General features: G+C 41.7%; 1 protein-coding gene across 1 annotated transcript; it reads left to right on the forward strand.

Annotated features, from left to right (window-relative positions):
* The first annotated feature begins 704 nt into the window (after positions 1-704).
* On the forward strand, positions 705-4182 carry MRPL44 (mitochondrial ribosomal protein L44). The gene is made up of 4 exons (XM_002194708.7): positions 705-885; positions 1184-1652; positions 2500-2678; positions 3851-4182. Exons 1-4 carry the CDS (start codon positions 734-736, stop codon positions 4020-4022), a joined length of 972 nt encoding a protein of 323 aa, XP_002194744.5. The 5' UTR covers positions 705-733; the 3' UTR covers positions 4023-4182.
* Positions 4183-11337: the final 7155 nt, after the last annotated feature.

Consider the following 11337-nt stretch of genomic DNA (forward strand, 5'->3'; position numbering starts at 1 on the left):
GAGCTTTGTTTTCTGTGTTCCGTGGCTACATCGGGGCGTTTGCTGTGCATGTTTTCTTACCGTGAATGTTGAAGTGTGTGCCTTTGTCTTTTAGTAAAGACCATAAAAAGGGCCAGGCCTGCTTTGCACATTTTCTGCATTTTCATGAGTTTTATACCATGACCTTTGCACTGAAGGTGTACTGTGTGAACTCTGATGGTGCAAATGAAGGCTAAGAGATGTACAAAGAACTGTATAGGCAACAGTCAAAAATAAAGCTTCTTTTAAGTGCACAAAACCGGACTTTGTCTTGCACGTGGGAATGGAACTCAAAAAAATATTCTAGACGCCGCCACCTAAGGGGCCGCCCGTGAAGCACGTTCGGCAAGCGCCGCTGCCCCGGGACCGCTGCGAGCTCCGCAGGGATCACACGGCAGGGCTGCCCCGGGACCGCTGCGAGCTCCGCAGGGATCACACGGCAGGGCTGCCCCGGGACCGCTGCGAGCTCCGCAGGGATCACAGCGGGGCTGCCGCAGCCTGAGGGCTGACGGGCGCCCAGCCTGAGGGTCTCACCTAAAAAGCCCCGGCGGCCCAAGCCGGAGCCCCAGCACTGCAGCTGTCCCGCTCCTGTCCTTGCCCGCGCTCCCGGGGCCGGTGTGCCCGGCGGCGGCCGCAGAGCCCGAGCCCGGCTCCGCCGCCCGGGAGCGCTTCCGGCCGGAAGCCGCGGGGCGGAGCCGGCCCTGCCCGCACCGCCATGGCCGCGCGGCTGCTGCTGCGGGCGGCGCGGCCGCTCCGGGCCGGGGCCGGGCGGGGCACCGCGTTCAGCACCGCGCCGCCCCCCGAAAAGAAGCGGTGGCTCCGGGCGTACCTGGAGCTGCAGCGGCTGCAGGCGCCTCCGCAGCGGCGGTGAGCTGCGGGAGGGGCTCGGAGAAGGGGTGGGACGGTCCCAAAAAGGGAGGAAATCAGGACGTTTAGGCCCCGTCTGCTCAGGCTTTGGAGCAAAATGGGTTGAGCTCCCCAGGTTGGCACAGTCCGGGTTGAATGGGGTAGGCAGACGGGGATGCGGAACCGACAGTGTCTGACCTCAGGGATTTAGATACTGGGTTTGTTATTCAAGTTCGATTTCATTCCTTGTGCCTTTTCGAAAGGCGCGGGGCGGGTAACGCGTTCTGTTCGTGAGCTGGTTCCCTTTCCGCGCCCGCAGGTCCGAGAAGCCCAACTGGGATTACCACGCGGAGATCCAAGCCTTCAGCCACCGGGTGCAGGAAAACTTCGCCCTGGAGCTTCTCAAGACCGCGTTCGTTAACCCCTGCTACATCGAAAGCGAAGAGGCGAGGCTCCGGCAGCTGGGGCGGGACAAGGACGCGGTCGCTCTTCAGCTGCAGGACAACACTGGCCTTGCGGAGCGAGGGCTGCGCTTCGCTCGCGATTACCTGGCGCAGTGCTTTGAAGGCGCCTACCCAGAGTTACCTGCAAAGGGCGTAGAAGCACTGGTTAATTTTCTTACCAGTCAGGAACTTGTCTCTTATGTGGCTCAAAACCTGTCCATACAGGACCTGGCGCTTTGCAGAGATTTTCCTGCCCCACCAGACGTGCTGCAGAGGACGTTCCTCGCCGTGATAGGAGCCCTGCTGGAAAGCAGCGGGCCCGAGAGAACCGGGATCTTTGTCAGGGTAGGTTCAATGAATGCTGGGGAGAGATCCAGGGAGGTTGGCAGAATTTTGACTGTACCTGTAAGAAGACAATTCAACAATGAAATCTGGTGGTAGTGGTGGTGGTCAGCTGGGGTTTTAGGGGTTGGGGATTTGCTGGGGGCTTTTTCATTAAAAAGACTGATCAAGTACATGAAATCATACACTTCTGGATTATAATGGTGATATTAATATTTGCTGAAAGTTGCTAAGGGAAAGCATTATATTACATGCACTATATTATCAGATAATTATTCCATGTGAGATTTCATATATCTTCAATTTAAAAAAACTCCAATAAACAGGGACGAGTTCATAGGTTTTGCACATAGGAGTGCAAGCCCCTGAAGAAAATGATTGAAATTCAGCGTGACAAAGTAGTTTTAATAGCTATGTTGTTTCAATCATCCTTTTCACTTATTTTTAGTTTTGCAATGGGGAAGTGTTTGTTAAAATGTTCTTCCTGATACAAGACCATCGAGAGGTGTCTGCAAGAGCAAGGAGCTCTTTACAGACAAGAGTGATCCACACAGGTGAAGGACCTGTGGGTTTGCCCATTCCCTTGTATTGCCCCAGCTCCTCTGCTGCCACAGCTTGTCCCACAGGCTGGAGCTGTCCCTTCTCTGGGTCTGGGGGTGCCTTTGACCCGGGCACGAGTCTGTCAGTGGCTAAACCGGAGAGACTCTGAGCACTGCAATGGGGCACTGAGGCAGCGTCGTCATTCATTTCAGCAATTCATCATCACCTTTTGTCTCTTCATACTGTATTTTCATTAGGAGACACCAGAATCTCAAGCCATTAATTGTAACTTCTAAATATTCCTGTTTAGGACTTTTTTATTCCCCAGCTGATTGGAAAAGACCTGTTTGAGATCTGGAAAGTTGTAAATCCTATGGGCTTACTGCTGGAAGAACTGACCAAGAGGAATATCTCTGCTCCAGAACCAAGAATTACCAGGCAGCTGGGAGTCAGCACGGTTCTGCCAGTCTATTTTGTGGGGTTGTACTGGTTAGTGCAATATTAATTTAAAGTTAAATGGCTTTAACTGAAGGAGTGGGAGGGAGGGAAGATGGTCTTTTACATTTCTGCTCATGCTTTTTGGTAAAGTTGTTCCAGAAAAGAAACACAATAGTGAGTTCCATATAAAATGAGCCATTTAAGCATTGGCCATAGCTCAGTGTGGTGATACATAAACAGTCTCTGATTAAGGGCTCCAGAGGCTAAAAGGGCCTGGGTGTGTTCTGAGTGACCTGACACAGGAACTTTGGGAACAGTGTAACTGCATGGCTTTGGAGGGACCACAGCTGTATCCAGGGCTTAGGCAAGCATAAAGGGAGGTGGGCTGGAAGAAAGGGAGGTGGGCTGGAAGAAAGACTCATTTTAAGTTTCAGAGAAGCATTTAAATTTGAAAATCAGCAGCGCTGTAAACTGGGCCATAGGAGTGTCTGTGTGCAGGCACAACTTAGGAAGTGCCAGATGTCCCAGGTGTATTTGTGTCTGGTGTGGTCAGTGCCCAGGAGTGACATTGCTCCGTGGGGCAGGACAGAATCCACATCACTGCTGCTTTCCTACAGGAACTGCAGATGAACACGTACCTTAACTTGTTCTGCTTTACCCTGCTTTGGTTTCTGTGCCTTCTCAGATGTATCTTATAAAAAAGAAAGGAACTTTGATTGTTTCTCTTCAGGAATTACCTTCAGGAACTGCTCCTATTTAGTGTGTGCCCATAGGTGTTTGTTAAACAGACATGAGCACATGATTCACGACAGAGAGAGCTTCTCTGTCAGTCCTTTAGAAGCTGTTTGAAATACTTCCTTACCAGGGGAGGAGAAAAGACAAAACCACTTCAGTTCCTGTTTAAGATAACCACAGTAATGAATTTACATATTTTTATCAGGGCTAATAAATTGAATGCTGTAAAGAATCCGTGCTGTGTTAGGAACCTAAATAAACACAGTGGTGTTCTGCCAGGAAATGGACACATTTCTGATCTGAGTTTCCATTACTGAATATACAATTATTTACCTTTGTAGGAAAGACCAACAGAAGTGCTTCCATTGTGTGTATATAGAAATCCGTGTTTACAGACATTGGAGAAAAAACAGTACACAGCAGTGCTCAGGGTTTTATGATGGAAACTTTGGTTTTTCATGGTTGTAACTTTGGTGTTTTTCCCCAAGCGATAAGAAGATTTTAGCTGAAGGCCCTGGTGAAACACTGCTGGCTGCAGAGGAGGAGGCTGCACGTGTGGCACTGCGGAAGCTCTATGGGTACACAGAGAACAGGAGACCCTGGGATTACTCGAAACCCAAACAAGGATTGGCAGCTGAAAAGGCAATCAGCAGTAACTAGATGCTAAAAGACATTTTTGGTGTATCTTAAAAATCAGTGGCTTCCATGCTGAATATAGGTGTATTTGGAAAGGCAAAATACAGTTTGTTTTTCTGGTCTTCAGTGCTTGAAACTTCCTAATAATATATTATGTTAAATAAAGTCTTTTCCTTTTGCACAATGTTTAATGTTTCCTCATTTTCCTAAATGTAACAGAAGCACCCTTAATGTGAAATTTTGCCTTTTGGCTCAGAAGTTTTTGTGTGCATCACAGGAGACCATTTTTAGTGGTGTTTAATAATGTGTGACAAAGTCTCACTGTACAGAAACACCTTTCAGGAATGCCTCCTCAGAGATTGTTTGGAGAGGATTGTTAATAAGCTGAGTTGAATTAACATATATTACATCAGTCTTTAGATTGCATCTGTATTGATGTGTCCTTCAGCTTGTGAAAACATATGGTGTGATGATGATCCTGACACTCTTGGGGATTCAAACTTCTGAGGTCTCACTGCTTTCATCCAGATTTTATTTGCCATGCACATTGGTTTCTATTGTTGGACATGCTCTGAAAGATTTTTACAACTTGTAAAAATGCCTTTATTGCAAAATGAGAAATAAGTGAAAATAAGGATCATGAAGGCCTGAACCTAAAGAAATTGGAGAACATGACACGCTATGTGGCTGGAGAGCAGCGAGACCTTCCTGCTGGCTCTGGCTGAGATTCCAGAGTGAGAGCTGGAATACAAAAAGGAGGGCAGAAAGATCAGCCCAGCACAAAATATGAGCAAAATTGCTTGTGTTAAATGAATAATTCCAGCTAGGCAATCTATTAACACTTACATAAGCAAAGCCAATAAGGTCACTATATTCCAGGGGAATAAGAGGAAAATGTGAAAAGATGGTAAAATTACTCACGCTATTTTTAGTTTCCAGATGAGGTTATTGCTCTTTACCTATTTTAAAAGGACAATAGTGAAGGTGTTTTTTTTACAGCTGAAGTTAGCTTTTCTATACATATTTATGTGTTTTGAGATGAAGAAGCAAATTTCAGTCAGTTTACCTTTAAAAGCAATTAAGATCTCTTTCCTTTGGCTTTATAGTTTGGAATGTGGGCATAAGTCCTAGGAGAAGTGGATTACTGGATACTGTGCTGGTAAAAGCTGAGTGATGAAAGATAAATCAGTTTACTGTGTGGCATATGTTTAGAATGTATTAAGATCAAATGAAAAGACAATTTGGGGACATAGAAAGGACTGGGGTTTTATAGGGGTGTTGACTGAAAAGTGAGTTTTTATAAGAAAACATGTCCTATTTTCAAGTTTCTAAAGGTCAGAAAATCATTTAATGTGGCATCTGTACTTTAATTTCTGACACTCAACATATATTTCAGAATTTACAGCTGTGCTAGTGGGATCATTTATATACTTCAGATTACTAACCTTTTTCCTTGTTTTTTTAATCAGTAGCCATAAACAATAGCATAGTTAAAAGATTTGTCAGACCTACAGAAATCATTAGCTATAAAGTGTGGTGAAGATGGCAGCTCAGAGAAATTCCATGGCAGTTTTGTCTGAAAAGTGGTCTGTGAGCTGCTTGCATCGGTGCTGAGTACAAGTGCATTTCTATCTCCCAGCGGTTGCTCCTGTCACGGTCACATTTTGTTTATCTTTCAGAGAGACAATAGATTGAGCAGATTGTCAATAATGACTCACAGAAAGGAATCAGGACAGTTTATTCTTGCAACCCATTGAAGAACTAGATTATTGTGACAATTACATTTGTAAACTCACTAAACAGTAGGAAACACTAGTAACCTAGACTTGCCTTTTCTCCAAATTTTAGGTAAATCCAGTGTGTGAATAGTCTTGGATTACTCTGTTTCTGTCAACTTTATCCTTTTTCTTTTTTTTTTTTAAGTGTTATAGGAGTAATTTTTTTGAGAAATGTAAGAGAAGTTCTACTCTATTGGTACCAGGTAAGTAATTGGAGAAAAATATCTCAGTATGCTTTCATGCACCATTGTTAAGTTGCTTCTGATCTCAGCAGTAGAAGCTGTTCTGTTGCTTCTCTGTGCCTTTTCTCCTGTGTCTCAGCAGTTCAGTGATGTGACTGAGCACCCAGTTCTATCTCCTTGCTTTTAGCTGCAGTTTGCATCTGGTTACAATAACCAGATGTTTTGCTTCTCTTAACATAAATAAGTCCAGGAATAATTCTTGTATTAATTATTGCTGTGATTTAAAGGCAGGAGATGAAAACACAATCATTTCACAGTTATCTCTGTGTTAATTCAGAGTTTGAAATTGCTGGTGAAAATTTAAAGCTTTTACTGGTTTATGACTTGTCTTTTTTATTTCTTACAACAATCTCTTGGCTTTTATGATGAATCAAAAATTTAAATAAGGTGCTCTGGTGTTATCTTGGTATACAAAGCTGTGAAGAATTCAAAACATCAAAAGATATGTTGTCATTGTGTTTTTCAGGGCAGAGGAAGGGGATGATGCAGTACAGGAACATAAGAAGAGCCCTAATTTTCCTTGTCCTTATCTTTACTGAGTGCTGTGGTGATTTTAAAGAGGCTCTGAACTATTTGGGTTCTCTTACATCAGAGCTTTGAAGTTTAATATTGAGAGATGCATTTAGTGTCGAGAAGCAAACACTTATCAACAAGGACAGATTGGTTTTATCTTTCTAAATCGATTCCCCAGATGTAATGGCACTAGTTTTGCCTTTTTCCCATTTCAGCTTGCCTAAAAAACTAAAGATCCAGTGCTCACCAGCTGGTCAGTAAATAACCCCTGTTGTAGTTTGAGGTTGCAGAGTGGGAACAGCTGCTCCATGTGACAGAATCAGAGCATCATTGAAGGCTCTTGGTGATTCCTAAATCACAGGCACACTGCAATGCAGCTCTTCCTGGTGCACATGAAAACTGGGCTGCTCTTCTTTGGGAAAAGGGTAGCTCTAGGGAGAAGGTAAACATCATCATCCCTTTCTGTTTCTGTGTAATAAGTGAAATGTTTCTGCCAGTCTATGGCAGCTGTGCTGGGGACTGTGCTCTTGAATTTACAGGTTTATAATCCAACATGTTAATTTTGGACACATTAAATCTTTTGCTCCTGTTGCTCCAGCTGGGAACAACTTCAGAACCTCACTTTTCTTATATGGAAATTAAAATTTATTCTTTAACTCTGTAACAGTTCATTGCCAGTTGTGTTCACTTATTCTTATAACAATGTTCTTTATCAGAAGAAATCTTGATTTTATTGATGTTGGAGGAATTTTGCATTTAATTGTAATGAGATTAAAATTTCATTGAGTTTTGAATGTGCTTGAGGGCTCCCCATTAAAGGGGCATCTCAATAGATCTGCAGTCCTGTGTTTTCCCTTAGTCTGGGATGCTTATATAAATCAGAGCAACATTTGTTTTTTAACTTTTTACATAAGTAATATTTTTAGATAAGTAAAATTTTTAGATAAGTTGTTACCTGACCTTTTAGTTTAGTACTCTTTGTCCTGAAGGTACCATTTTGGTTTAAAGCACCTGATTTTGTTACTTTATACAGGAAACTGAAATGAAATGCATCAGTAAGTAGGCATTTCTATTAAAAATGTTATTTTCAATAGTAATTTAAATTATCTGGCCAATATTTATGTAGCATTTCTGATTATTAAAAATTTGCAACTTGCAAAAAAAAAAGTTCTGCAACAATATTTTGATATCTGCCTTCAAAGAAACTTAACACTGTTAAATGCAAGTTGTTTCAGTAGACAATGGTGAGGTGTAGTCCTTTGCTCCTGGCAAGAGGTTCCATAGTTTCATGATCCCCACATATTTAGCCAAGTATTGAATCAAATCTTCAGTTTGTCAATGCTAGTGTGTGTGTGGCTTTTTGTAGGCTGTACTGTGCACTTGGGTGGGGAGGAAAAGTGCCCCTGGCAATTTTGCAACGTTAGAGAAGGGAAAAATTAAATACTCGTGACTGGTGCAGGATGTCAGTTTCTGAAGTTACCAGGTTTGGAAGTTTTAAAATGTTCTGCTCTCACTTATTTGACCATTTCTAGAGACTGATGCCACATAGCAGGTAGTAAGTGAGGAGAGACCCACTGCCATATTGGGCAGATTTGTGAGGATGTATCCAGGTTTGGAATGAATATCTCAGAGGTAATGCAGGGGATATTGCCAGATCAAACAATGAAGCCAAGTGGAATGAAAAATCAGTATGTGTGAAGGCTGAAGGAAACACACAGGTGGAGCACCGCTGCCTACATTAGACCTAAAGCTATGGGAGAAAACTCGGAGTAATTGGAGTTCAAAGATAGCATTCTGAAACCTGTTCTTGTGGCATATCTCCTCCACAGGGGCAGTTCTGCAAAATTAAGAAAATAGTATTGAAACTAAGGAAGTGTCACAGAATTAGTCATGTCACAGGAGGATTAACCAGGGGAAGCATTCCCACCACCAGAGGGCCAGGATTTGTCTAAAAGTTCTGGTGGTTAAAGAAATCCAGTTGTTTTAGTGGTTATTTCAGCAGCATTGGGAGGCACAGCTTTATCCTCCAAGTGACTGGTAAAAATATCTGACAACAGAACAAAACAATTTTTGAAAATCAGTCCAACATCAGAGAATGTTTAAGAAGGAAATGAGTCCAGAGAGAAAATGGCTTCATTAGTTGAGCTAGTTGAGTGTTAATGGAAATTATTCTCTGTAATTTCAAGTGATGGGAACTGGAAATGTTTATAATTTTTTTTTTATAGTCCATCAGGAAAAACACAGCTTCCTAATCTAAAAGTGTGTCTGAAGATTTCCTATTCTATTACACAGACCTTCTGATTGAGGAATGACTGTGGCAATGAGCATGGGAGAGCTACTTTTACAATTTGATTAGGTTGTCATTACTAGGGAGGTGATGGGTTTAGATTTGAATTATTCCCCTGTCATTTTCTGTTTATAATATCAGAGCACAGTTCAGTTTTCTTTCATGTTTCTTTTCCAGTAAAAATATATGTTTAATATTTAATTCCTACCTCAAATATCATGTGATGCTATTTCAGCATGCTTTCAGTCAGGCAGTTTTCAACAACCTGTGGCCATCAGGCAATGAGACAATAATTGGAGAAGAAAAAAAAAGGATGACATTCATACTGACACTTAGCAGATCCTCCATGGCCATTCATTATTGCTTCTACTGCTGCTCTGATTACTTTAGAAGGAATTTAGATGCCCACACCCACATCTTGAAGTTTCAGTTCAAGACCCACAGCATTGCACAATCTTTTCCCCAGCTGCTGGGAATCTGCTCTGACAATGTCCTATGACTGCAGACATGATGTCCAAGCGAGCTTTGTGAGAAATTCCTTGATTCAGACTCTGTGCTGCATGACCAGCAGGCAGTCTGCTGAAGTTCATGGAAATCTAGACCAGAAGCAAACTGTTGATTATTCCCAGGTTTCAGAATTAGGTAATTTATTTCATAGTTTATTTCTTTGAAAGTTTCCTTTCAAACCAGTTAGTTCCAACTTGGTTGTTTCAACTGCCCACTGCAAGCTCAGCTGTAAGATCAAATGTTTATGAGATGATCATGGATCAGGTTGAATTTAGTTGATCTCATATGTAAAAGCAGACTATTTAAACAGACTTAAAAATAAGTTTGAACATTTTTTTTTCTTGATTGGAGGTACTATATTCATCATTTCCTAGTAACCAAAAACATCAGGGATTAAATGATAACAACAAAAATAATAAAATTTGATAAAATTTGGAATATGCTTTCACATTTTATTGTGGAGAAAAACTCCCCCTGTTGCAGAAAGGATTTGTTGCTAATGACAGTACACACAGTGGAACTATCTGACTCTTACTAGCTAATTTTTGAAACCTGCAAGGAACAATTTTATGCTTCAAGATAATTTCCAGTTTTGAAGCATAACAATACATCATTTAACATGAAGATGTTATTCCAAAGAGCTGTGACAAATGGTTATTTGGATTTCATTATATAAGGGGATGACACTGGTTGTCTAGAGGACCGAGGGCAATTGTGGGCATTGCCTGGCAATGCTGAGGGGCTGCAGCAAAGAAACGAAACACACGTACTCTGCACATTCACTGTTTATAATGAGAAAATGCAGAAAGTGCTAAGCCTTTTGGCAGGTGGGTTTGAGCAGTGATCTCTGTCCAAGAGTGTAAAATGAGTTCATCCTGGCAAATGCCTAGGTCAGTATGAATGAAAGCTTGTCAATAATTACTATGAAACCTTTCTCTGTTAATTGTTTCTTTACTTAAATTGGTTCCATTTTGAGTGTTCACACTCCTAATCAGCAAATTTGTAGTGCAGCAACGCACAAAGCTCCTCCATCCCCTCTATCTCCTGCCTGCACGTGTCCCCATGGCAGCTGGGCAAATATCTGTGAGCACAGGGGGACATGCAGGGGGAGACAAGGACCTGAAGGTCTCGGAGCAGTATTTATAAGCTGGCTATGAATACATCAAACTGGAACAATTGGAAAGCTGGACCTTTATTGGTAAAGCACTGGGCTCTGAAACAACCACATACAAAAAGGAGCAGGATGTAAAACCTCTGTGTATTCATAAAGTGGATCTTGATAGTTTAGGAAAGTCAGGGTAAACTGAGGAGATCTAAAAAAATTATACTAACAGGGTTACAAACTAACAATTACAAGAGGTTTGATTAAAAGTCCTATTTTGTAAGAAATACTATGCTTCCCTAACAGTTTCTGTAATATTTTTGGTTTTGTACTTGTGATGATTCATTAACTGTCAGGTTCCTTCTCCCCACCAATTTTCCTCATCCATGGTACCTCCAAAGACCTTGCCAGTGGGGTTTTTTCCCATTTGTATAAAATCTCTTGGACATCAGGGGTGTATTTCTCAAATTACTCTGTTTATGTCAGTGTCAGTAAGACACTGATATTTCTTCTGCTGTTACCCCAAATTTTTCATTCACTGTGCTGTTTCAGAGTATTAATTCTCTTTCTTGTCCACAAAGCAAACCAAGGTTTTGTTCTATTCAGGCTGTGATAATGTTCTGAACACTTACTCTTTTCCCATTTCCAAAACCCAGTACATGGAATGTTACTGTGCACAACATGCCACTGATTATTCATTTGTTTCTGGTGGTCGCTTCGTTGTTGAGTTTTTGTTCTGTTGTTTTTCAGATTTTTTAAAATTTATTTAAACATGTATCAGTAAATATTAAATATTCCAGTCACATAAAGAAAAACACTTCTATTTCATGTCAAGACACTTTGGCTAAGTCGCATAAAGGTAAGCATTTCACTTTTTTATCTCCTGGTTACAAAAGAGTTTTTCTAATTG

The sequence above is a fragment of the Taeniopygia guttata genome, chromosome 9, assembly GCF_048771995.1.
Source record: "Taeniopygia guttata chromosome 9, bTaeGut7.mat, whole genome shotgun sequence".
Classification (NCBI taxonomy): Eukaryota; Metazoa; Chordata; class Aves; order Passeriformes; family Estrildidae; genus Taeniopygia; species Taeniopygia guttata.